A 27,923-nucleotide genomic window follows, 5' to 3' on the forward strand; every position below is an offset into this window, starting at 1 on the left:
GTGTGTGTGAATATGAGAGAGAGAGAGAGAGAGAGAGAGAGAGAGAGAGAGAGATGGGTGGGAATATATAATTTTCACAATTACTTTATATTGATCATAAAGGGTGGCATGGGTGTAGTATTTTAGTGAAGTATTAAAACATATATCCACAAGACCCATCCTTAACTCTTCATGCAGTGTCCTATGAGTAACATCACATGGAAAATTAACCATGGTTTTATTATAGTAAATGTGTAGTAACTATTGTTTTTGGTAGATTGATTACGATTTGAATAAACACAGTTTTACTACAAATACCATGGTTAAATTATGGTCTGTGTAGCAAAACCATGGTTAATTTCAACCAAAATAAATGAATAAAATAAAATAAATAATCAGACAAAGAATGTCTTCAATTAAATAGCTATTTGAATTGTGAATCTTGAGCTAAATGAATGCATTTTAACATATGTTGGAACTTGGAATAATAGCTAGGCCTTTAAAAAGTAGGTTGACAGTGTTATAATTCATGATGAAAAGTGAATCCAATGGTTATTTCTATACATTTTTAGATTTTTTCCCCCCAGTTAGTTTTCAGTAATGAGTTGTTTTCTGTACTGAATCAAAGTCAGGGTTGACTATTTCACGTAACTACTGACAAACATAAACAAACAAAATATAAAATAAAGTAATAAAATAGCAAAATAGTAGAAATGTACTTGTTTTGAGGAGTTCAAAACTCCTCAAAACTTAAACATCCAAAATGTTTTTTTTTTAGAAAATGACTGAAATCTATTTAATTTATGTACAAATATATATATATGTAAAAAAAGTTGCTGCCTTAAATTTTCAAGTACAATCAACTTGGATGTTTAAGTAATTTCAACTTAAATTACACTAAACTGACTTAAAAATGAGCTTAATCTTGTATAACTTATGAAAATTGCTCAACTTATTTTGATGATTTAAAGCAATGTAAAAACATATGTGCTAAAATGCCTTTATAAATACACATGCATCATATTAAAGTTGGCGCATACGTTAGGCATGCTTTTGCAAATGACCCACCATGCTCATTAACAGCAATTTTAAATATTATGTTGTACTATCTCACGTGGATGTTTTGACATCAGCAGTTTAATGCTGTTTAATTGAAATCAAAACATCTTCAAATAATTCTGAGATCACTCATTTCTAAATCACAAATAACCGATCATTTCGCATAAGGATGAGGTTCTTATGAAAAGCCAGGAATTAACTTCATTAAAGATCAGAAGCCGTATTCTTTGAGCTGTTCTTCGTTAGTAATCACACCTGAACTCACACCTTAGCATGTGCTTATTAAAAGTTGGTCATAAATGTCTGAACCGAAACGTGTCTGAGGGTTTGCCCTACTACGCAACTAAACAGCAAATCCTTTTCTACTGAATTACATAGAATTGTATAAAGAATTATTCCCGAAAAAATTGTTTGATCATGTTTTATTGGCATGTCAACTTATTTGCTGGTAAAGCTAATGCACTTCAGTGGAAAAGAGAGGGCTTTTTTGGAAATGGTGAAGTTGTGGCATGCCTGCTTGCTTTAAGGAGGTGTAGATTGGGAAAAGAAAGAAGTGATTGGGCGAGACCACTTTAGCTGTTTATTCTTTCTTTCTGCCAATCTGTCTCTCACTTACTCACTCCCAGTAACTGTTCGCTTTGCTGACTTTGTCTCAATTCGAAAAATACAATGAAACAAATTTCAAATCATCATGTCATGTCATGAAGTATCAAATTTAGAATTCAGTATGTTTTTAGAGATGTTAAAAGGGCCTTGGGGTCTCACAGAGATGGTTCCGAGGGTGGTTACAGGGGCCCTGCAGAGAGGGCCTGAATAGCAAGTCTTTGCCATTTGCACACATTTAGAGAATATCCTGAATGTGACTTCCATTCAGATGAAGCCTGCGCTGTCTGAGCCGTCATAAATCTGCTTTACAAAGACACTCAAAGAGAGAGAAGGAAAGAAAAAGAGGGATTCCATGACATTTACTGCAGGTCAAACACTTTAGACATATCAGAAATTAACGTTAATTGGAAAAATAGAAATAGTAATAGCTCCATCAACTTTGTGAACATTTACATTGATCTATGGGTTAGCTTATGTAGCAAAATAATTATCAGCCAAATAAAAAAAAAATACTAATAATAATAAAAAAATTAATGTTTCCCAGTAAAAATCCTTAAAAGATGACACAATTACTTGAGAAGAAAGAGATAGTATATCCAGATTTTTTTTTTTTACACTGCCCTTATTTTAAGCTCAAATCTAACATAATTTACCTGAAGTTTAAACTTAAAACAGCACTTTGCCACTGTTGTAATAGAGAATTCAAGATAAATTCTCAGGAAGTATAGTCTTTTGTTTAAATTGTTTTCTTGTCTAAAGTTGTTCTTGGATGGAGGATGTAAAAAACACAGAGTGCAGAAAACCAGTCCTGCAGGAAACTCCCTTGTGTTTGGATGATAAACAGTAACAGGTCTGTATCTGTAGACAGTTGCATGCACACGCTTGTCGCCTGTGCACAATGATTGTATGACTCATGATGAAATCAGTGAGTGCCATTAGGAGTGCCAGGCTGGCTTATACAGGGTGTGTTTGAGGGAAGGTGTGTGATCGCTCAGGAGACAACGCCCTAGTTTGCAGCGCTCCAACCGCCTAACCGATGCTCTCATACTCGTCATATACTCATGTGCAGTGCTGAGATGTTATATCCGTGCGCTCATTTTAATTTGCGGTTGTGGAGGAACATATATTTCACACCCCACATATGCATGTGGCCTAAATATGGTCCCAGCACTAGAAGAGGACTGTTCAAGGGTTAGTTTTGGTGTAGTCCAGGATAGGGATCTAAATTAGAGTTCATGTTAAGATTATGATTAAGTGTGATACTAAGGTAAGGAAAAGCTTATGGGGTGTGTGAACAGTGAGACCAGGTATTACGCATATACATTTGTAAGGGTTAGGTTAGGTTAAGGGGTGGGTTTCAAGTTCCCAAAATCTCTACCAGTCTAATTATTCATAGAAGAGGGTGAAGCATTAACTATTTTAGTGTTTCTTCTTCAACATGGAGAGGTTTGTTAGTTTTGGTATAGGTTAGCTTAATTTGTTGCAAGACAGTTTAATTTTGTTTAATGTAACTGTTAGAACAGTGATGACTTCCACAGGGTCGTGCAAAACTCAGAATTGAAGAATTAGATCCATTTTCATTTACACTGCAAAAAAATATATATGATCAATAAGCTGACAACTTATGTTTTTAAATTGCTTTAACTCCTAAAAAAGTGACGTTTTTTTAGACTTAAGTAAACTCAAAATTTCAACTTAAGTTATACAAGATTCAACACATTTTTTAAGTCAGTTTAATGTAATTTAAGTTTAAATGACTTAAACATCCAAGTTGAATGTACTTAAAAATGTAAGACTTCTGTATGTGATTTTGAACCATTTGGAATTTGAAGATTTGAAATTTGAATTAGAATGGGAGAGGAATTTATTAAATTGTAATTTAAAGAAATTCAACACAGTGTCCAACACTGTGGTAAATGAAGTGTTCTAGACCACAAAAGTAATTTTATTAAAAATAATTCAATTATTATCAAAAATTTCAACATCTACAAAGTTGCTTTTCAGTGACAAAAATTCAGCTATTTATTTATAAATTTATTAATTTGTATGATTTTTAATGAAAATGTGCAATAAAAAAAAAAAGTAAGCATGAAGTTATGAAAATGTACGAATTAAATTTGAAATTCAAATGATTTAGCCACCAATTTGGCACGAGATTGTGTTGCTGCCTTCATCCATCCCTAAATTTGAGTTATGTTTTAAGAAATTTGAGAGTTTTTTTTTTTTTTTACCTCAAATTCAATTCAAATTCAGGAAATTGAATGGCTTTCTCAAATTACTTTGCAATCCTGTTCCACACATAGATTAGTGCCACTTGCTGGTGCTAATAAACACTCATATTCAATGCACAACAAATCCAATAAAGATCATGTTCTTTCTTGGTAATTAATTTTTTATTTATCTGTTCAATTTTAAATAGATACTCTATACTGCCTCTTCATCAAATATTTGCATGCTGTAAAGTTGTGGACTTGTTTTTGTGTGCAAGATTTTTGGTAACTTTTGTTGTGATTTAAAAACAGAAAAAAAAACGAAAAAAAAACATTAAAACACATTAAAAATGTATCAATTAAGGGAGCCCCTGATATCTCCATGCAGGCTGTGAAAGTTTGTCTGGGTGTTTATGTATGATCATTTGGCCTTTGACACACCCTTGCATTTCTCGTACATTCCTACGACTCTTTTTTTTACCCTTCTCTCTTTTCAACACATCATTAGTTTCTTTCTCTTTGTCTCGCTCTGTCACGTCCGCTCCCAAGTGTTCTCATGGTTAGTCTCATAACAGCATTCTGTTAATTCATATTTCCAAAAGTTTAGAATGTCACCACAATCCACATTTCCCTTTCTCTTCCTCCCTCTTTCCTCTCTTGTATGAGTGCACTCTTTTCTTTTATCTACTTTCTCTTTGTGTCCCTTTAAGAGCACTGTCAAAAGAAAACAGCTCCATGGCAACGGCTGGGACTGAAACCTGAGCTCAGTGATAAGGCCAGAGAGGTGGTAGGCGTGTCTAGTCTCAAATAAACAACCGTTTCCTAGCACTCAGCCATGCTTAGTCAGAGATTTAGCCAGACCTTGCTATTTCTGTTCACGAAAGACTATAACCAGTAAATCTTTCTTTCTTTATTTTATGCTCTTTCAGAGCACACTGTTTTATTTTATTTTTTATTTTACTTATTTATTTGAACTATTCTGTGCTTGCACATTATAAATAGTTTAACATCACTTTATATGTATTTTTATGTACAATTCATGTTTTTTAGAAGAAAGAAATTATGAATAACCATTTAATTTACATTTTAAATAATAGCCTACTCAACATTTATTGTAAAAATATGAGCCAGCTTATAATTAGATTGTACATTTAAAAGGATAGTTCACCCAAAAATGAAAATTAGCCCATGATTTACTCACTCAAGTCGACATTCTTCTTTTAGACGAATACAATCGGAATTTTATAAAAAAATGTCCTGGCTCTTCCAAGCCTTGAATGGCCATTTCTGTTTTGAATTCCATCAAAGTGAATCCATCCATGATTAAAGTGCTCCACGTGTCTCCGGGGGTTAATAAAGGCCTTCTGAAGTGAAGCGATGCGTTAGTGTAAGAAAAATATCCATATTTAAAACTTAATAGACTAAAATAACTAGCTTCCGGCAGACGGCCGTACGCATCGATTAACGGCGAAAGAGTAACACCTGACCTTGATGCACAACGTAATGACGAACGTGGAAGCGCAGAGGATAGAGCAAAACAAAACAGAACTTTTTTACAATATTTGTCATAAAATATTTGATCTTTTGTGTGTATGAAAACAATTCAAAATTTCCCATGGCATAAAGAAACTTAAAAAATTAGGGGATTTTTTTAGTTTCTTTATGCCATGGAAAATTTTGATTCATTCACGCAGTGACGCAGAAGATCAAATATTTTGCTTTTTATGACAAATATTGTAATAATTATAAATAATTGTTGCAAACAAAAATATGTTTAATAATTAAAATAAATAATTTCATTGCTACGGTAATGACAGTTTGTGTCGGTAAGGACACAATGTTAATGGAACATGTTACAGATGTTTTTTACAGGTTTTGAATATCAGTATTTCGGAAAAAATGGACACATCTCGAAAGTAACTATGTAAATGTCTTACATTTTTATAGAAATTAAAAAAAGAAAAGTTTATCAAATTAACGTTATTGTAAAGGACATTTTGTAAGAAGAAGAGATGAAACCCATAAAAAAATAAACATTTTCCAACTTAAAATCATCTACATTCAATTTTGTGTACATTTTTATATATACTACAGACTGTGATAGTTAAGAATGAACATTACTTCTGCAGCATTTATTAATCTTAGTTAATATTTATTTCAACATTTACTAATACATTATTAATCAAAGGTTGTATTTGTTAACATTAGGTAATGCACTGTGAACTAACATGAAGAAAAAATACAGCTGGATATTAACTAACATTAATAAAGATGAATAAATACTGTAACAAATGTATTGCTCATTGTTAGTTCATGTTATGTATATTAGGTCATTAAGTTTATAACATAAATAACAATAACAACTAGTATTTAGTTCATGTTTAGCCTATGCATTACAGTGTGTGCAGAATTATAGGCACGTTGATTTTCTGATCATATTTTATTCCCAGGCACATTTTGCCAATTCCAAACCATATTAATCGTAATAACTACAATTAATTTTGTATTTAATCATTTATAAGTGATATATAATTGTTCATGAAGGCTGGAAATGAAAAACGCCTTATATTCAGGTGTGCATAATTATTAGGCACGTTTTCTTTTACAGATAAAATAAGCCGAAAAGAGATTTAACTCAGACTGAAAAGTCAAAAATTATTAAATGCCCATGAGAAGAATGCAATACTAATGCAGTATTAGAGATTGCAGTCAAGGCATGACCATTGGACAGTGAAATGCTCATTGGGTCAGCAGGGTCAGACAAAAACAGGTGGAGAAGAACAGATCTCCTACCCCCAAAAGTCCATTTTGCAGAGATGGACTAAAAATAAACTCCCAAAACTTATTAAAACATATTCTAGAAGATGAATTCTTTAAACAGTGGTAGAAGAGGATGTGGTGCTGGTCTTCAAGAGTCACTCTCAATCTGTCTGTCTATAAAGCCTATAAAAAATCAGTCTTCATGTATTTTACTACACTTCAGCTTGTGATTCTTGTTAAGTGGGGGTCATTTTTAGGATTCTTTGCCTAGCCCAAGTCTCTGAGACCCTGACAGCTTGCTCTTCTGGAGACTCCAGGTAGGCTGCAGTTCTGGAAAATGGTGGCGCTGGAAACTAAAGGGTTCCTGATGGTTTCACTCTTAATTCTTCACCTTAATTCTTCATTCTTCTGCAGTTAACATGTGTCTGTTCTTCTCCACCTGTTTTTGTCTGACCCTGCTGACCTAATGAGCATTTCACTGTCCAATGGTCATGCCTTGACTGCAATCTCTAATACTGCATTAGTATTGCATTCTTCTCATGGGCATTTCATAATTTTTGACTTTTCAGTCTGAGTTAAATCTCTTTTTGGCTTATTTTATCTGTAAAAGAAAACGTGCCAAATAATTATGCACACCTGAATATAAGGCGTTCTTCATTTCCAGCCTTCATGAACAATTATATATCACTTATAAATGATTAAATACAAAATTAATAGTAGTTATTAAGATTAATATGGTTTGGAATTGGTAAAATGTACCTGGGAATAAAATATGATCAGAAAATCAACGTGCCTAATAATTCTGCACGCACTGTAATTTTGTATCAGATTATCAGTACATTATAAGGGACACTACCAATTAAAAGTTTTGGGGCTGTAGGATTTTTTAAAAGTTTTTGAAAAAAGTCTTGTGCTCATCAAGGCTGCATTTATTTGATCAGAAATGCAGTAAAAACAGTAATATTGTAAAGTATTATTACAATTTAAAATAACTGTTTTGTAATGGAGTATTGCAACCATTTACTGCAGTCTTCAGTCACATGATCCTTCAGAAATCATTCTAATCCTGATTTGCTGCTCAAAAAAACATTTCTTATTATAATGAATGTTGAAAACAGTTGTGCCGCTTAATATGTTTGTGGAAACCGTGATACATTTTTTTCAGGATTCTCTGATGAGTTGCAGTTCTATAAAATTGAAATAGTACATAAAAAAAGATTATTTCAAATTGTTATAAAAACTAAATTTGTGTGTATAGAGGCACAGAGAAAGAATCAGAAAATTGAAGACATTTTTTAAGACATTGATTAAGTGCTATGAGAGGCCGATTAGGGTGAAACCACTTACTCACTCTCTGACTGTCATCAAACAAGTCTACCTGTTACACATCTGCATATCTCACATGCATATGTGACATACTGCATGTCACACCCAAAGTACAGTACAAGTGACGTTTGATGATGACTTCCAGTGCCCCCAAACTAAATTTTAGCGCTCCAAAAACGTCATGTTTCAGTCAGAAAATATTGTAATACATTGAGAGACTGCAGAGTGGGGGAAAGGAAATAAGAGAGACCGTCACATACCTGAGCTCAGCAACTGAACAAACCGAGCACAGAGTGATCTCTCTTAGCACACAGGTGTTGAATTACATGCATGCATCGGTACTCATGCAGGCAGAGCACATTACCTCAAACAAAAGAGTGCTACACAATACTGAAGGTTTTATAAAGCAACATTTGGGAGAAATCTGAAAATAACTCTGGGAGTGAAAGTGGTTTGTGGTTCATGCTTGGGGTTTGGAGGCATCTGGGACATGTTCTGTCAGTGTGTATAGCAGCTGTACGTTCACAGTCAACAGTTATCACATCTCATCTCACACTTGGTTTAGTGACTGGTATCTCTTTCTCTTGCTTTCTCTGGTTCTCTCTCTCTCTCACTCTCTCTTTTGTCATTCTCTTTCACGCTGGTGTTGTGCACCATTCAGAATTGCAGAATTGCATCAATTTAAGTTCCTCAATTTCAATTAAGGCAGCAAACCGAATGCATAATTTTAAATCTGAATTGATTTAAGGACGTTAAAAAGGGGAATAAAACTGCTGTAAGTCTAATTTTTCTCAATATAATAATAAAAAATGATTAACATTTCTATATTAATTACAAATACTGTAAATACACAGCTAATGGAGCGTTTCCAAAACATGAATCAACAGTTTGTATTTATAGTTATTTATAACTTTCATTATATTGTCCATATGGTGCAAGGACACTTTGTTCCCAGAATGCTCTAATTTATTTTTGTCAATATTTAGTTTTATTAAGTTATCTGAAAACAGTAGTGGACTTTTTGTGGTGCTGTATGGCAAAATAAAATCTGTATTAAAGACTGTAGACTGTATTAAATTTAGTTCAAGAATAGCGATATTAGAGAAATATGTCTAATCAGTTGACAAATTAAAGTTACAAATATTTTACATTACACTGGCAAAGTTAATAATGTAATTGGTAACAAAAATAATAATAATAAAAAATTTCTCTGATGGTCCACTTTGAATTTCTTGTGTTTCCAATTCCAATTCCATTCATCTCAATTTACAACTCCTACGTTGATAGTGAGGAATTTCTTGAATTCAGATTTTTGCCCCACCTTGATTCGTACACAAATTTTCTCATGATTCAGCTATAATGACAAAACTTTGTGTGATTTTCATCTGTCACTCAGATGTTGCCCATCAGCAGGTGTGGCAGGTACACACCCAGAGTCAAGAGAAGCTTCAGGGCTTCAACATCACCCATCACACAATGTTCATGTCAATGTTCATGTTCACATCAAGAATATGAGGATTATTATTTCTTATCACATACAAAATGGGTGTTTCCATTACACAGTCACCCCACCAAATACAGAATTTGCAGAAAGACTGAAAAAGTATTTTCATGAAAAACATACTCCAATAATGTTTTATTTACATCTTTGAAAAAAAGTATGTTTTACAGTGTAGAATAGAATAGAACATTATTAGATGTACTTTCACGTGGAAATAAAGAGGGCATTATATGCCTCCCACTCCCACGCCTATGCCATCCAGTTCTTCAGCCCCATCTATGCTGGCCCCCTTAGCCCTTTGGCTGCTCCTTCGTTGGTTCCACCAAGCAGTGTGGCTCCACCTTGGGTTTCCAGTTCACCAGCTCCACCCTGGTGTTTCGATCCCTAGCTCCACCTCAGGCCTCCGAGCCCTGGACTCCACCTCATGCTGTCGACCCGTCGGCTCCACTTTGATGGCAAGTCATCCCTCAAACTTTTTTCCGGGCTCCCTCACCCCTTCCAGCTCCATCTTAGTCAGTCATCACCCTGGTTGTGCCATGGACATCCGGTCCATCTATGGTCCCTCCACCCCTTCGGCTCCACCGGGCTCTTCCTTCCCTCCGGCTCCACCGTTGTCCTCGCCTCAGTATGTCAAGTCCCCATCTCCTCCTCGGCCCCGTGAGCCTCCCATTCCGCTCCTGGGTCTTCGTCTCCTCAGATCCGCCTGGGTCTCTACCACCCTTGTCTCCACCTCAGTCGGTTGGGCTATTGTCCCTGGCTCCTCCCTCCTTTGGTTCTGCCATGTTCCTGCATCCTGATGGCTCTGTTTGGGGTCACTCCCTGGCTCCTTCCACTGTCATGTCCACCCTGCCAGCTCCACGTCCTCCTCTTCAGTCCCCTCCCGCCCTCCTCTCTTAGGCCGTGTGTCCACCAAAGCGTTTTTACTCGCGGCTGGCGTGTTTTTTCAATTGTTTTCAATGGGAGCGCCGCGTTTTTAAAACGCCATGAGCGTAACGAGGCGCTGAGCGTCTTTTTTACGCTGAAGCGCTGAGCGTTCGGCGTTTTTTACTGGTCGCCGAGAGTTGAAGAATGTTCAACTTTTGGTAAAACGCAGCGCTCATCACTGTCACTTTTTACCCAACCGTCCAATCACAGTGGAGGAGGGGCGGGACTAATACCACACCGACCAACCGCGTCCGCCACATGATTCTGCTTGTACAACGTCAACAGATGGCAACAGCAATCATAATAACGGAACAAAATCAAGAGCCAGAGAAAATACATTACATTGTATTGACATTTTAATATAGAATCAACACAGAAACAAAATATGTGTGAAATGAGATACTAGTAAGACTTTCGCGGATATTCCGTATCATAACAAGCAAAGTGTCTCGGTCTCAACCGTCTCAACTGAAAAAACGCTGCGCTGCCAAAACGCTCTCAAGCGCCCACAGCTGAGCATTTTTAGCAGAGCGCCTAGCGTTTTCAGCTGGCTAATAACGCTTTGGTGGACACACGGCCTAAGACTTGCTTTTGTTTGTTGTTTTTTTGTTTCCTGTTCTGTTTCCGGTGTTAGTATTTGTTACCAAGCTTATTCATTGTTTGGTTAATGCACTGCACCTGTTTCGCATTTCCTTTCATTGGTCTACATTTGTAAATATAGCCTTGTGTTTGTAGTGTTCTTTGTCCAATAGCTCTTTGCGGCTATTTTAAGTGGTTGCTCTGTTTTTGTATTTGGAGTGTGTTATTTTGAGTTAGTTTTCATTCAAATCAACTGTTGCATCTAGATCCAGCCTTTATTTCATCCTTGCTGCAACACCTTGCTGAGTGTTTGCAAATAAACAAAACAAAAAAATCTACTGCTATGATAATTTCATTTTCATGCTGCATGTCATACAAATCTCTGCTGAGAAAAACATGTGCTGTTTTGAGCATGAGTGAAGAACAACATTTCGGAAAAGGATAAAATTTGGTCATGGGGTGGTGACTGATAACATGCTGCATGCAGTTCACCTGGGGCATGGGTGCTCCTCACAGGACATGTGTCGCAATAACATTATTCAGTCAACAGTGTTGGTGAACCAATGCTGAAACCATCCATCTTCGCTGTTTAAGTTGTACCCATGGAAATACTGTCTTCATTCTGAGAACATTCCCTTCATATTTTCTCAAAGCAATTTCTGTTGACTGACATTATAGTTTTTTTTAGAACTGCTTTACAGCAGAAATGTAAGTGTTCTCATATTTGAAGTTTGCATTGATTATTGTATAAAGCACTAAGGTGACTTGACTTGATGTGAGGACACATTTGGCCTTGAAGGCTTGCTGTGAAGGCTATGTTGTCTTGTGGACCTGTTATACTAGTGTACAAATAATTACAATTTATCAATTGATAATTATTTTACATCAATTCCACTTACTTATTGACAAAAAGCGGTTCTTTACAATGGCAAATATGCCTTTGAAGACATTAAGACTTAATGAATTAACATTCACAGTTTTTTAGTGATTCAGAACTAATTAGGCCAATTATCCTTTGATAAGTTCTTATTCCCTTATACAATGCATGTGCATAATTTAGTCACCTAACAAGATGTCAACACCATGAGCACTATAGGAGAAGTCAATGGTTTCGCCCTCTCAGCAAACTCTCTCTTGATAGTGTCAGACATCTGTGTGTCCTGTAGTAAAATGAAGGTAGTAAATGTATAACAGTTCAGTGAGCTGTTTGGCTGCATGTGTGCACAATAGTACAGACTCAACACTATTGACAGGACTCTGCCAAATTCCTTTCCACCGAACCCGACCCATCCTCCACCTCCCCTTCACACAAACACCATCAAAATTGCAACATGCTCATCTCCAGGCTGTCATGCTTCCTCACACTCCAGTAAAAAGGTCTAAAAACACGATAAATGATCTCCAGAAACAAGAAATACAACTTTCTGTGAAAAAAAAAACAAAAAAAAACACTACCTGTCTTTGTCCATTGTTTGTTTCAGCACATATCACTAATACCTTTCTGTTTTTCAGCAAAGAAAGTCTAGCCTAGTTTTAGAAAATGACACTATCAATATAGCCTGAAATGTTATAAGAAATAAAATTGCGTAAATAGTCACTTCAAAACAAAGTGCTTTTGTTGCTTTACACAGAAACTCTTTCTTTTCTTTTCTTAGGTGCTCAATCTTCAGAAATGATGATAATCAACCTCAGAAGGCCAGACTAAATATTATACGAGCTCATTAATTTCAATTCAGTTTATATTAGATCTGCCAATTTTGCAGCTTTATTATAAATGAATGAATGATGAATAAATAAACAATAAACAAACATAAATAAATAAATGCATATATTAATATAAATTTGTGTGATTATGGTGACATACATGGTTGTGCACATTTTGGGACAGCTGTTTTTTATTTTTGGTATTTTAATAAAATAATTTAGTTTTTTTATCTTTTTTTTTTTTATTAATTGACATTTAGTTCAACAGACTGGTTGTGCGATTTAAATTATTGGAAAAAGTCTGGAAGGTGCGACCCGGTTAAGTTAATTGTATGGCCTAATAATTATCTCACTTACCTTATTGTTTGTTCAACAAAAACATGGGATTTAAGTCTCATGTTAAATTGCACCATATTGAAAGCACGTAATAGTATCATTATTTGAACACTTTCTGTGTTTTGTGATGTTTTTGTAGCTCTCATGAGTCTCTCTCAGTCATTTTTTTTCAGTCTGGGTCACTCTCTTATCAGTGTTTCAAGAGTTTGGTTGAAGGGAAGCATGTATCCTGTCATTTTGTTGCTCTAATTTTCTACTTGTTTTTCGGTGTCCCCCGACTTCCTTAAAGACTCTGCATACTTCCATACAAGGCTAAATGCATCCCAGTGTCAGACAGTGAAAATCTGAAGCCATGCAGTGACACACAGAGCCACAAAAACATGAAAGGTAATAATTTAAAATGAATAAATCACGCCCCACGTGAAAAAGACCATGTGAGTGGTTTCAAGCTGGGATTGGTTTTTTATTATCTTTTTTTTTTTTTTTAAGGACTTAAGGGGTGATTAAAATGTAAAACCAAAAAAAAAAAAAAAAAAAAAAAAAAAAAATCTTTTATTTGCTGATGAATGTGTTAATGCAATGATGACTGTATAATCACCCCCTGCACTCCACCCAAAAAGATGGAGATTAATTGTGTCATGCATTAATCATGTCTGGAAAGTCAGATGGTATAACAGGTGAAAGTCTACTCTGTTAAAGTATAACCTCCCTCTCTCTCTTTTCTCTCTCTCCTACACAGTACACACACAAACTCAGAGGGAGTTTTAAGGGGCAGTTTGGGGTGGAGTTTAAGCCTCCCAGAGCTTCCCAAGCTAAGGAAGTAAGGGACAAAACGTAGTTTGACCTGTTTAGTTTACTCAAGACTCCCATTCAGCCCTATTGATACATCAAGTGAGAGGCAATGCCACACCCATGATAAAGACTTCAATGACATGAGAGTCGTACCGCGCCCAGAGGACTTTATCCGAGCTCTTCTTTGAGATACACGCAGTGTGGTGGAGTCCAGAGAAATTCAACCACTGTAGATCACATACACACAGCAGGATGTATGAGCGCGTGCTGTTCGCGGTCTGGCTGCTTACTTTGGTAAGTTGCATTTTGTTGCGTTGAAAGTTAATGTCGTTGTTTTTTGCTGTGTACTTTTATTTTTTAGGTCATATAAGTGTATTATTGTGTGGGCCTACCTGAATTCTTACCGTATCCTTGTCGATTTACCTTGGTAACCATAGTTTCCGTTAAAATGCTAGTTAGTTGCCCAATGCCCTGCCCTTCTAGGCTACACTGGAAACAAATATTTTCTTAAACAAATTATATTATTAATTTAGAAACACAATTATTTAAAATTGATACTTGTTTTCAAATGTTTGTATAACGTCAATATTTTAATAGTTTTATAAGTAAAATAAACATAAAATGTATCCTTAAAACAATATAAAACATTTTGACAACAAGTAAATATATCTTGTTGTAAGGATACATTTTCTGATCATTATAATTTTTTATTCTCAAATAAATGTATATTTAGTTTTAAGCATGTTTTTACTTTATTTTACTTTCTTCTGATATTAGAATATTTCTATTACATTTACATTTACGAATACATTTTTATTCATGACAGTTGTGGTTAATACCATGTGATCACGTTTTATTGTAGTCAATAACTGTATATATGGTAATTTGGTTGAAACATTACCCAGATAGCAGACCACCACTGAATCAACATTGAATCAACATTAATGCATCAACCAAAATGAGGAGCATGAATGTGAATATGAATAAAGTGTTGAATGAGGAAACAGATGGATTGACATAGCCTATGTCTAAGTTGTCTAAAATGAAGCTGACCAAAAATCAACATTGATTCAATGTTTGTCTTTTTCAACACTGAAAATCTATTTGAAAATTGATACATAAATAAATAATAACGTTCTTGTAGCATAATGAAGTACTTACTAATTAGTTATCTGCAGTTGAATAGTCTGATTGATATTTTGCCCCCTTCACCAAATGGTTGGGATAATTGGTCTACCTTGTACCGTCCATAAATTCAAATATTTACATTGAATTAATTTGCTTTGAAGACTCAGTGCTATTGTAAATTCATTCATTCATTCATTCATTCATTTGTTCAATTCACTGACCATTAATGTTGATTAATGAGAAAGGTGATATACGATTATCTAATGTTTCTAACATTTATATAACAGAAACAATGTCCATGGTGGGTCAGTTTTTGTTAATGATGATTCCACTAAATCCCAAATGCAAGTTTTCAACTGAGTGATTTCTTGATATTGTTATATACATTGTGGTAAACAACATTTTTATTTCCTGCATGTTTTAATGACATATTTTTTTATTGCCTCTTTGTTTGGCATCAGTAAAAATCACATGAAGACACAGTCACAGTAAATCTTATCACAGTAAACACTTCAGCATTCTACTAAAGCAACATTTTATGTCAAGCCTGTAGATCTACAGGTTCCACTGGACAGTTGGGCTGATTTCAAGATAAGATAAAGCTGATATGTAGCCTATATCTGTCCGAAACCCATCACATTACACCATGAAATGAGACAGAATACCATTGAGCAGCATGTAGAGTACTTGATGTTGTTTACTTAAAGCTGGTTTTGTTCTCAATTGTTTAGCTATGTTCTTATTATATTTGTATTAGTCACCTGTCATTCTTAATTAATGCCAGTGATTGTCTCGGGTTATCACTGCTTGTTTGCCACACATGTAATGCCTTCATACTATGCAGCTGTTTAGGCATGAATGTAACAAGTAATCGATAATCAGAGGTGGTAATTCATATAATGTGGTGGACAAAGAGTGTAAAACAAGAAAATAAGACACTGATTAAGAACATTTTGCAGTGTAAACCAACCACTCCAATACAGAATAGTATGTAGTATACTATTACAACAATGAGTAGCCTATATAATGTTTGAAATATTTGTATAATGCAATCTAGTTCCTTCTTTTGATCTCAAGTTTCATTTACAATTAAAATGATTCTGATGTATTAGGATTGGAAGCTTTGTACACGTGAGACTTTTGCTCAATCGCACTGTGGAATGTGATTCTCCCCTTTATTCTTCCTCTCACTCACTTTCAATTCTTCCCTCAGGTGCTGTTTCAGAGCGCTGAGTCTTGTGAGTTGAGGCCTGTGCTTGCTCAGGTTCCTAAGAGACTGCCCTCCGGTTATGTCATCTCTGAGGGGAAAGAAGAATGTACGTTTTGTGGTTTCACTAATCCTTTTTGTCTGAATGACATGAATTGACCTAGTCTGACTTTCTACAGATTAAGGTTTTTCTTTCAGTTGATGCAGTTAATTAAGCTACATAATATAACAGTAGCTAAGTTAATTGGTTAGTTATTGGTAAAAGAATTGCTCCCAAAAATGACATTTCTCACCCTCATGCCATTCCAAACCTGTGGGAATTTCTTTGTGACCTTCAAATGGACACAAAGCAGCATTAAAGTATCCCAAAAGTCACATGAAAATGAAAGGTCTTTCAGGTCCTTGAATTTATTTTTATTTCGGTTTTAGTTTAAGTAATTTTAGTACTTATTTTAAAGAGGCTATATGCAACTTTTTCCCCAAAATAAACGTAACAATAGCCTTTTTATTTTACCATTTATGACTCAAACATCTCCTGATGAGCATACTGACACCTTGTCAGCTCACAGTGGGTGCACCTATAAGGTATCCTATTTTTCCTATTTTCTGTCGGGTCGGATTTTTCGCGCGCTGTCTGCGGATGTGACGTCAAGCACGTTCATGTTAAACGTTTCAGATCACTCTGCCACCACCGCTAGTCAGCAAACAAACTTAGTTTCTCAAACAATATATGTATTTGACTGTTCTTACCTCTGTAAACATAATGTTGACTTCTTTGCAGCGGATGACTTGTGAAGTGTGCACGTACGAGAGCGAGCAGAAAGGAAGAGCAGTTCCGTTTTTTGGCCACAGGTGTCAGTCGCGAGTTTAAATTTCAGAAAATCGCATTTAGCCTCTTTAAACTTATTTTATTGCAGTTAGTTGCTTTCAACTAATATTAATTGTATTGTATTTTAGCTTTATTTAAATTAACAAAAACATTTTTAGTTTTAGTTAACAGTAATGGTGATACTTCTATGGCACGACCTTTTTGAAGCTTGAAAGCTTTAGTGCCCACTCATAGGTAGACACATGCCCACAACAATAGATTCAAACTACTTATGGGTTTGGAAAGACATAAGGCTTAGCTGTGGAATAGTTACCTGATGTTACTATTTATTTATTTTTTCACAGTGACCCTCAAAGGCTGTGCGGCCAAGCCCGTGGCCTTTACTTCCAGCGACCCTGACTTCGCTGTAAATACAGATGGAACCATTATCACAGTTCGTGGTTTGGTGATTACAACAAAACGGTTTTCTGTACTGGTGCAGGATGAGAGCGGCTTGGATTGGAGGGTAGACATTATCTTGTCCTGTAAAGATGAGGTAAAACTTCAGTCTGTATTTCTTAACCATAAACCATATGATCTGGATCAGTAGCATAAGTAATGTTTCTCTACATGTCCTGGCTTCAGGCATCTCAGAAGTCCAGCAGTGTGGCTCACAAGCGCATTAAGAGAAGATGGAGACCGTTGCCTTTCTCTTTAATTGAGAATGACAGCCCTCCATTCCCAAAGGACCTGGAGATGGTGAGACCGAGTAACATTAGCTACATCTCTACTTAAGTCATTCTATTACTCTATTACTCCCTTCCAGTTTCATCCTCCCTTCCTTAATCTCAATTTGACCTTTTGTTATACTTCTTGTTTAGTTTTTTTTTGCTTACTATTCATTGCTGTGTGTCTCTTCACAGATTGCATCTGATTCCTCTGTAAATTACACAGTGTATTATCAGATCAGTGGACAGGGTGTTACGACAGATCCTGCGGGCCTATTCCTGCTGGACAAGACAAGTGGTATGCTGAAGGTGACCAGGGCCGTCGACCGTGAGCAGTACCCACAATTCAACGTGAGGCTCTACATTCCAGACCTTATACAGAGAACGGTGCAGCAGCTAATGTTTTGGAGTATGATAACAGCATCAGTACAACTGAATATGCCTGCTTCTCTCATCCCTCTTGTTGTAGTTTATAGCTCGTGTGTATGACCAAAGTGGCAGGGAAGTTGATGCATTTCTGCCCATCACTGTGATTGTGGAGGATAAGAATGACAATGCCCCTGAGTTTATTGGAGGTCGCTTTTTCTCTGTAGAAGAACGGTGCAGGGCAGGTAAAGAGACATTTTCACCTATCAAGTCCAGACCATACAGTATATCACACCAACATCAAAAGATCGAAATAAGAATTAATATTTTAGAAATTTATAAAGCCTGTTTTTAGGGCCATTTAAATTTTTACATTATTTTCATAACAATTCACCGTAATATAAAAAAAGAGGATTTTTCTTATATTCTTATTAATATATTCTCATAAACACTCTATAGTACTTATACATCATGGTAGTATTTGTTTTGCCACCATTAATATACACTTTACTACTTTAAAAGTAAAGTATATATTAAAGGTGGTGAAACAAATACTAATTTACTACTACTTTAAAACAAATTAGTACTTTAAAATGTTTTTGATAAAAGTAATTTTAGTACTTTAGTTGAACTTAAACCTGTGTTATTTCAGTTAGTTGCCAAGTTTTTTAAGTTTAACTGTTTCATCTCAAATATATATTTTATTTTAACTAATGAATTTTTTTTTCACAAAATATATAAATGGTCCAAAATATAAACGTCATTATCTTTATACTGAATACATTTTTTTCACATATATATATATATATGAAATATTTTTACTATTTTTATAATTACTAATTTATTTCTTATTCATTTTTTAATGATATTTTGGGGTGAAATATGACCCAGACATTTTTGACAGGCTTTGCTAGATTTTTGTGAGATAACTCTTGTGCTAACTGAGAAATGCAGTAAATTATACTGAACCAAACCTGAATAAACTGACAGTGATTTTTTTTTTTTTTTTTTTTGCATGTTTAAGTATATTTGTATTCTGTTTTTCAGGTACTCCTATTGGACAAGTGAATGCCACAGATAAAGATCAGGCAAACACCACACACACCTTGATCAAGTTTACTCTGCTCAATGCTACTGACATGTTCTCCATTGAACCTTTTACTGGAAAATTGACTGCTAAATCCAACACTTTAGACAGAGAGGTATTTTTCTATCCTTCAATAGATCCATGTGTTTGTGTGTTATAGGGCTGGTGTTGCATCTACAATGTCTTTCTGTGTTGTGTTTTCAGATGTATTCAGTCTGGGAATAATGTACTGTAAATGGTAATGTTTTTTGTTCCTCCCACTCAGGCTCAGGACAAAGTCTTTGTTAACATAGAGATCAGAGATATGGGCGGCAATCCTAATGGGCTCTTCAACAGGGGAACAGTTGTGATTACTCTCACAGACGTTAATGATAACCCTCCTACCTTTAAAGAGACGTCGGTATGACCCTTTTATTGTCTAAACAGCAATATAAGAAAACAGAATAAGAATAGCACTGTAAAGCTAACATTTTGAGGTATTTTCATAATTCACATCTACAACTGGAAGTCTGTATGTCGTAAAGTGTGGTATCTATTGTTTAAAGAATCAATCAAAAAAATTTTTTAAACAGTACAAAGCCAACGTCAAGGAGAACCAAGAAAATGTGCTAGTTACTAGGATCCCAGTGGAAGACAAGGATTTGGTGAACACCGTCAACTGGACGGCCCTCTTTGAGGTCACCAAAGGAAATGAGAGTGGACAATTCAGGATGGAGACGGACCCCAAAACCAACGAGGGGCTTCTGTATGTCATAAAGGTGAAATAATTCAAATATTAGTCTGTAGAGAAAGTTACCAGCATCTGAAAATAACATTTTTGGCAAGAAATAAGCCCCATATGTCCTTGATGAGTCAGTTTTGCAGAATTTGCACTTTGCTAAGTTCATTTTGCGATAGCTTCCGCAGAGGGTCATAGTCATTATCTTGAGAGCTCTTGTTCACTCTCTGACAGGGTTGTGTTGGTTTTATTTATAGCTGCTCTGCACGGTTAGCTCACCATTTTAAGGCTGTGTGTGAAAATGTTTGTCTGTTGGATATGCATGTGCAGTCCAACCACACCTTGTTATACAAAGTACATCCACCAGACAGGCAAACACAAGTTCTGCTCTTCAAGGCAGAGCTTTTGACAGCTCTTCACTGTATTTATGCTATTGAGAACAAGTTAGTTTTGTGTAGAGTAGGTTCTCAATGTTCTCATTCCCCTTATGCTCCCCTTTCAGGGATTGGATTTTGAAAAAACTCCAGTGGTGAAGCTGGAAATAACTGCCCGTAATGCGGTTCCACTGGTTGGGACTGATGCCGCCTGGCTCTCTGTGCCATTAGAGCTCACTGTAGGAGATGAAGATGAAGGACCAGAGTTCAACCCTACCATTCTATATCTCAAAGTCAAGGAGAACGTTCCCAATGGAACTGTCATTGGAACCTATAAAGCTCTGGACCCAGAGACCAAGAACAGCAATGGAATAAAGTATGTTCACTGATGATGTCGGTTTTGTTTTTAGCTAACAAAATCATTATCTTTAAAGCACCACCATACGCATTCAGGTGGTCTTTGATCTTCTATTCTGTTGCGCTCTGACTAGCAAGAATATGCCTAATGTAAATGTTCCCCAAGACATGAATTTGAAAACTTTATGCCACATTTTGAATGTACTTTCTCACTTTTCTATTCTATGTGTAAGGTACTATAAGATGACTGACCCAGGTAACTGGATCACTGTGGTGGAGAGCACTGGAGAACTGAGAACAACCAACACTATAGACAGAGAATCACCATTGGTCCACGAGGACAAGTACAACATAACCATCAGAGCAGTGGATGATAGTGAGTCTGGACAGTCACATACTTGAATCAAGCTTAAGCCATTAACTTAATAATCTGTGGACATTCAGCACAACACACACCTATGCAGAACTGAAATCTTTGTGTATTTGTGAGTACACTCTGTACCCTTTTGTTCTATGAATAAGGGTGTGTGTTTTCTCTGACTGTTAATGAAAGACCATTTGGTTGGGTGTGGTTGGGTAGAAATAGCTCAAGGCCTCTGAGAAGTTTTCGTCAGAGTTTTGGCGTGTGATGTAACATTTCTTTCTTTCTGATGATCAGCATGTCCTACCTGATAGTACATGTTCTAAACACTGATGTTGAATGAGATTCCAGGAAGAGCTGGAGTACATTCGTCTCTCTTGAACTCTTATGCGCCATTTATCTCTGGAGGTCATCAGGTTGCTTTTCTGTAGGTTGCTAATGGCGTTCTTGCTGCTTGATGACCTAATTTTATTGGTGGGCTGTGAAACTGGTCACAGCTTTTTAGAAACGGATCACAAAAAATGATGCATGTATGTACGTATAACCTGTTAAAAAAGGGTGATTTTGTCACATTGTGACACTTTAAAAGTTACAGCTAGACATAATTGTGAGATGTGAAGCCATAATTGTAAGACAGTTGCTATTTTGAAATATAAACTTGCATTTATTGTAAGATTCAAAGTTGCAATTTTGAGATGAAGTTGTCAGTTACAAGAAATAAGACTACAATTGTCACAATTAAGAGAAATTCGCAGTTGAGGTAAATTTGTCGTTATTATGAGAAATAAGGTTGCAGTTGTAAGAGATAAAGTCATAGGTATGGTAAGTTGCATTTGTGAGATGTGTGAAGCCATAATTGTAAGTCGCAATTATGACATATAAAGTCACAATTCTGAGAAATTAAAGTCGCAATTACCTTATTTTTCATTAAGATTACATTTTCTCAGAATGTTTCATGTCTTTAAAGACAAATAATCAAGTCTGCTATGGTGTGTGTCTTTACAGCATGGTCAACTAGTTAAATTCTGACAACGTGTCCCTAAATTCACATGGAACTCTTTTTCCTCAGGTAAGAAGGCAGGAAAGGGGATGGTAATAATCCTGATCGAAGACGAGAATGACAACATGCCTGTGATTCCGAGTACTGACCTGGTCATCTGTAGTAAGGGTGATGTGCTTAGCTCAGTTCTGGTTGAAGCTGTGGACCAGGACAAGCCACCGTTCTCTACTCCCTTCATTTTCGAATTTGGAGCAGAGCATGATGGGAAGTGGAAACTGAAGGATAAAACAGGTAAGGATAGAGGGTAGTGATGTTTCTTGGGGCTGGGGGTTACAGATTTAGAATTTGATTTATCAGCATTTTCTTTTTTATTATTTCTCAATATTGCTATAACTTGACAAACAAAGGCTAATAAACTGAAAGCGTTAATGCTGCAGAATGATCACAGACATCATGTCCTCCTCTGATTTAGATTCCTCCGTGGTGCTGCAACAGGCAGTGCCCTTGCCAAACGGCCTTTACTCTGTCCCACTCTTGGTGAAGGATCTGCAGGGATTCGGGAAAGAGCAGACCGTGAATGTGCGAGTGTGCTCCTGTGAGAGGGAGGAAAATGGAGCGGGAATATGTGGGGCTCGAAGTGCCTCTACCTCTTTGGGCAGTTTGGGTGTCCTTGCCTTAGTGCTCTCTAGCCTGCTGTTGCTACTGTTATGTGAGTGCCCCCTTCTGGCTATGACCACCTTTTATTACATATTTAATATATATATATTTTTTTTTTTATAGATATATTTAATATACATGCAGTATATTTGCATAGATTTACATAAACTTATATTTATATATAGACACAATTTTTAGGTAAGAGTTTTGTAATGTTTTTTGAAATAAGGGCTCATTTTAAGGCTGCATTTATCAAAAAATACAGTAAAAATTATTTGATCATTTGAAAATGTCATTTAATCCTGTGATTGCAATGCTTTTCAGCATCATTACTCCAGTCTTCAGTGTCACATGATCCTTCAGAAGTCATTATAATATGCTGATTTGCTGCTCGAGAAACATTTATTTTATATATATATTATATATATATATATATATAATACATATGCACATACACATACACATTAATATACACATAGACATACATATACATACACACACACACACACACACACACACACACACACACACACTCACACATTTGTTGAATTGGAATTTTATCATGGATTTCAGAATTTCTTGGTTTTCTGTCTTTCAAAATTGATGAACTTTTGGCTTCAGGCTAAAATAAAAACAATTATCAGATTTGTAATGCAGTCTTAGACTTTTGGATCTGACTCTCTTTATCTCACTGCCCTCTGTTTTTTTTTTTTTTTTGCCATTTCAGGTCTGTTAGTTATCTTCATATGCAGTACTAAGAGAGACAAGCTGTACATCAATGATGATACTGGAACAGGAGGAATGCTGCTGAAATCCAACACGGAGGCTCCTGGTGAAGAAGTGGTAAGAAAAACACCTCCTTTTAAATGGTTTAATTAATCAGAGAAACCACAAGGAAACTGTAACCATATTTGTGTGAATGCCTTTCTCTCTTTAGAAGGAGGGAGCTTTGATGATAATTCCTGGGACAGATGCCATGGACGGGTCACACCAGAGTGGCACCATTAAAAACGTGACTTCATCTGCAGGAAATATCGGGCAGCAGTTTTTCCAGGGAGGCGGCGTGTACAACACCACCACTCAAGATTTTGGGACAGAAAAATACTACACATCTGGACGCTATGATAACAACCTGTATGGCAATGCCGGGTTCCAGAAATTCTCAAATACGAATACTCTCGACACATGGAATACTAATGGCCGCTACTTGGAGAGAGTGAGCTTAACTTACATGACATTTTTAATCAAGTTAACAATAATATATGAAGAAATTTTCACCAACACCTGTACATATGTTTAATACAAATCTAACATAGTAATTATTAGGGCTACCCCTGACTAAATATTTCAGGAAGAATGTTATAAGTAGCATTGCTAACATTGTTCTACATTACAGAGAAATACTAAACCATATTACTGAGCCTTTAAAATATGAATTAAGATCTAGCGCATGCATAAAGCCTGACGCGATGATTATGAATGTGTTAGAAAATAACAGACAGGAGAATCTCTAAACATTTTAATAATGTATCAATAAACAAGCGTTTTCTGAGTCAGGGTTGGCTGCAAATATGAAGTTGACGATGCTGACTGCAGTGGATGCACCTTTACATTAAGTTAAAGGGTTAGTTCACCCAAAAATGACAATTATCCCATAATTTACTCACCCTCATGCCATCCTTGGTGTATATGACTTTCTTCTTTCAGCCAAACACAATCTGAGTTATATAAAAAAATATCCTGGCTCTTCCAAGCTATATAATGGGAGTGAATGGTATGATTACAGTTTCTAAAGTTATAAATATGGATATTTTTCGCATCACTTCGCTTCAGAGGGCCTTTACTAACCCCCTGGAGTCGTATGGATTACTTCTATGATGGATGGATGCGCTTTTTTGAGCTTCAAAATCTAGCAACCATTCACATCCATTTTAAAGCTTGGAAGAGAGAGAATATTTTTTAATATAACTGTGTTTGGCTGAAAGAAGAAAGCCATATACACCTAGGATGGCTTGAGGGTGAGTAAATTATGGGATAACTTTCATTTTTGGGTGAACTAACCCTTTAAGCATCATGCAGTAAGCTCAGTACTAATTTCTTCTACACTCCACACGAACACTTGGATATGCACCTTATATGTTATATAACGTTGGAGCGAGCGGCCACTTACACGCTACTACTTGCATGTTTCAAATGATAAGCCACCTTTGAAATCAATGCATGATAGGCAAATGTTTGGATTTCCTTCTCAACATAATTACCACATGGACCAGCCATGTTAACAATCTGTCTGCATGGACTACGTGACTTCGCCAATTCCTGTGGAGTTTTTTTTTTTTCTGTGGCCAACCAACTAATTAAAATTTGGTCGACTAAGCCTCTCCTCGTCGACTATTCGACTGATCGACTATTATGGGGGCAGCCCTAGTAATATAATCTGACTAGCAAAGTAATGTTATTTACACATTCATTCACACAGGAAAGTCATATTTTACACTTTCACTTACATGCCCCACTGAAGATGTTTTCATGTGACCTAATTTTGACCCTTGTTTTGTGACAGAAACTGGCTTACTTTGGAGGGGAGGAGGAGGGGAGGTACGCGGACGATCTTCTGAAGACTTATGGTAATGAAGGGGCAGGCTCTCCTGCAGGCTCTGTAGGATGTTGTAGCATCTTGGGTGAACCGGAAACACTGGAATTTTTGAACACTCTCGGCCCCAAATTCAGACCACTGGCTGACGTCTGCTACACGACAAATAAAAGCGGAATCTAAAACAAGAGGTGACTGAGACGAGAGAGCGCCGTTTGCTGTTTGCTAGGGGCCATCGAAGCAGACTGCAAAAAAAATCCATGTTCTTAATCTGTATTTTTATCTCATTTCCCAGTAATGTAAACATCCTCAAAACAAGATGAATTTTACGTGAGAAACAACATTTTCTGAATATTAAGTCTAAATCTCCTTAAAATATAATTAGATTTATGTAAAAAAAAAAAAAAAGAGTGTTTGACCCCATAAGATATTTTCTCTAAATGAAGTCTATTTTAGAGAATTTTAGAGTATGTTTAGTTATTTTTACTGGAAAAAAATACTGATTTAGAAAATTACCATCGCAGTACATGTAATTCTGCTGGATTTATCAAGTGTGTGTGTGTGTGTGTGTGTGTATCTGTTAAGTTTTTGAGTGTGTGAATGATGAAAATAAGCTTTTCTGTAATTGTTTGCTACATTTTGCTCTGCTTTGCAATCCTCTTCCTCACAGACCTGAGGAGGGACAGTTTAAATATTAGTATACAGAAGAGACATTATTGTCTGCCCGATCAATTGCAATTCTCAGTCGTGTGAAGTATTATCTGTGTCTATATTGACAATTCCATGATGAAGTGTGCTCATAAACATTTTTTTTTGGGCATCGTGTGGAATTTCAAGCACTCTTCAGCTCCAAAAGCACTGACACCTGACATCAACTCTGGACGCTAAACTCATCCTTAGGCCATAATGTATTACTGGAGTTTTTGTGTTATTTTTTACATCCTGCTTTAGGCAATTATTTTGAATTTCAAAGAAAAGAAACCAAATATGTTGTATGTAAGTCACTTTATACTTTGAATGAAGATGTAGGTTAAAGAATTGGTAAAAAAAAAAAAAAAAAAAAAACACTACACTTAGAAGTACCTTTTTTTTTTTTTTTTAGCTCTTTGATATTTCAGTTTTGTTCTGACAGCACATTTTAAGGTTTTTTTGTTGTTGTTGTTGTATTTGTGGTAAACACTATATATTTAGAGGGTTGTTCTGATTGTAGATCTATTAAAGGGATGTTCTTTGTAAATATTTTAATAAAATTCATTACAGACATTTTATTATTGTCTAATGCTGTCTTTACACTGCTAAGGCGGCACAGAGGCTTAAACTGCAGCACATACGAAGATGGCAAAAGTGTAGTTACAGAGGACTTACAATTGCAAAAATGATACAATGAAATGAATGTGTTAAATAACATTTTGAATATAAAGATAAACAATATGTTATACATACAAAAACATGAACATACTGTGTAGCTTCTACTTATGTAACTACCTTGAGTATTTGTATTTGCTAAATTACTTAGAATAATATAATAAAGTATAATAAAAACATACTGTTCCTCACTACTACCCATTCTGAGACGTGATGGCAATGTCTGGTTCTTGAACAAAGCATTTTTATGATGAAACTGTTCACAAACTGCAATTAACTATTTATTTGCAAAATGGGCTTAAGCTGTTATTGAGTTAACAACTCACTGAATCAATGATCCGGTCAGAGCCTCCAGTGAATTGTTTTATGACTGATTCAAAATAAGTCAAGAAGAGGATCAAGTAAAATGAGTGTGCGGAGGATGTGAATGATTGCATTAATATTAAGTAACTAATTCTAACTTTTACTCATGTTTATGATGTGTCATGTGCATTGTATTTATTGTTTATTTTTGTCATACATATGTCCACATTTGTGTTTCATTGCCTGTACAGGGTAGGTTACTTTATGTAAGAACTGTAAGAACTTTGCCCAATGAATCTTCCCACCAGTTTCAATATATAAATACTATGTTTGCATAAAGTTCTTAAAATGTTATCAAATGCGTTCAACTTAAAAAAAAAATAAAATACTTGTGTGTTGTCAAGTCTGCTGAAGCCATTTATTAGCTTTGTGTGTTGAGGAATAAACTGAAAGTTCACAATTCACTGATTGGGTGTTGTAGTGTAACTTGTTTCCACCACGGAATAAAAAAAACTTAAAAAAAAAAAGTAATTGTGCCTTTTTATTCTCTTGCAACTGTGAGTTTAAATCTCACAATTCTGACTTTATAACTCACAGTTGCATGTTTATACCTCACAATTCAGAGTAAAGTCAGAAGTTCTAAATATGGAATTGCGAGAAAAAAATTCTGAATTGCAAGTTTATAGCCTATCTGTCAATTCTGACGTTTTTCTCTGAATTGTAAAATATAAGGAAAAAGGTTGCAATTACCTTTTAATTGCAAATTTATATCTTACAATTCTGAGGAAAAAAAGGCAAAATTAAAACAGTAAAAAATTTCAATTTTTTATTTTTATTTTATTCTGTGGCGGAAACAAGCTTCCATCGTAGTGCATTGCACCTAATTTTTATTCAGCAGTTAAAGTATATAAAAATATTAAGTGTATTCCTTTCACTTCTGCTCTAGGTTAAGTGAGATCAAAAGTCCAGGATTGGATTTTCTCCCACAGCTATCTGTTCTGAAGCCCTTTGCTTTGTGCGAGACAGGGCTGTTAACACGCGGTGACTGAGGTGGTGTTGCTGAGTGTGTATGTCTGTTGTTACTTAGTGTGTCAT

At 35.7% G+C, this 27,923-nt stretch overlaps 2 protein-coding genes across 2 annotated transcripts in view; one reads left to right on the plus strand and one right to left on the minus strand.

Annotated features, from left to right (window-relative positions):
- The window catches only part of mep1ba (meprin A subunit beta a), a 507,054-nt gene that overhangs the window by 228,541 nt on the left and 250,590 nt on the right, over nt 1-27,923 (minus strand). The gene's annotated exons all lie outside the window — the stretch shown is intronic.
- Nucleotides 13,755-26,203, plus strand: dsc2l (desmocollin 2 like). Its single transcript, XM_084432720.1, has 16 exons — nt 13,755-14,070; nt 16,118-16,220; nt 17,285-17,475; nt 17,565-17,678; nt 17,843-17,998; nt 18,117-18,258; nt 19,061-19,215; nt 19,366-19,500; nt 19,673-19,858; nt 20,321-20,568; nt 20,783-20,925; nt 21,980-22,201; nt 22,383-22,619; nt 23,295-23,410; nt 23,505-23,783; nt 25,131-26,203. The coding sequence occupies exons 1-16, from the start codon at nt 14,029-14,031 to the stop codon at nt 25,341-25,343; spliced, it is 2,682 nt and encodes an 893-aa protein (XP_084288846.1). The 5' UTR covers nt 13,755-14,028; the 3' UTR covers nt 25,344-26,203.

Source organism: Rutilus rutilus (genome assembly GCF_951802725.1).
Source record: "Rutilus rutilus genome assembly, chromosome: 15".
Classification (NCBI taxonomy): Eukaryota; Metazoa; Chordata; class Actinopteri; order Cypriniformes; family Leuciscidae; genus Rutilus; species Rutilus rutilus.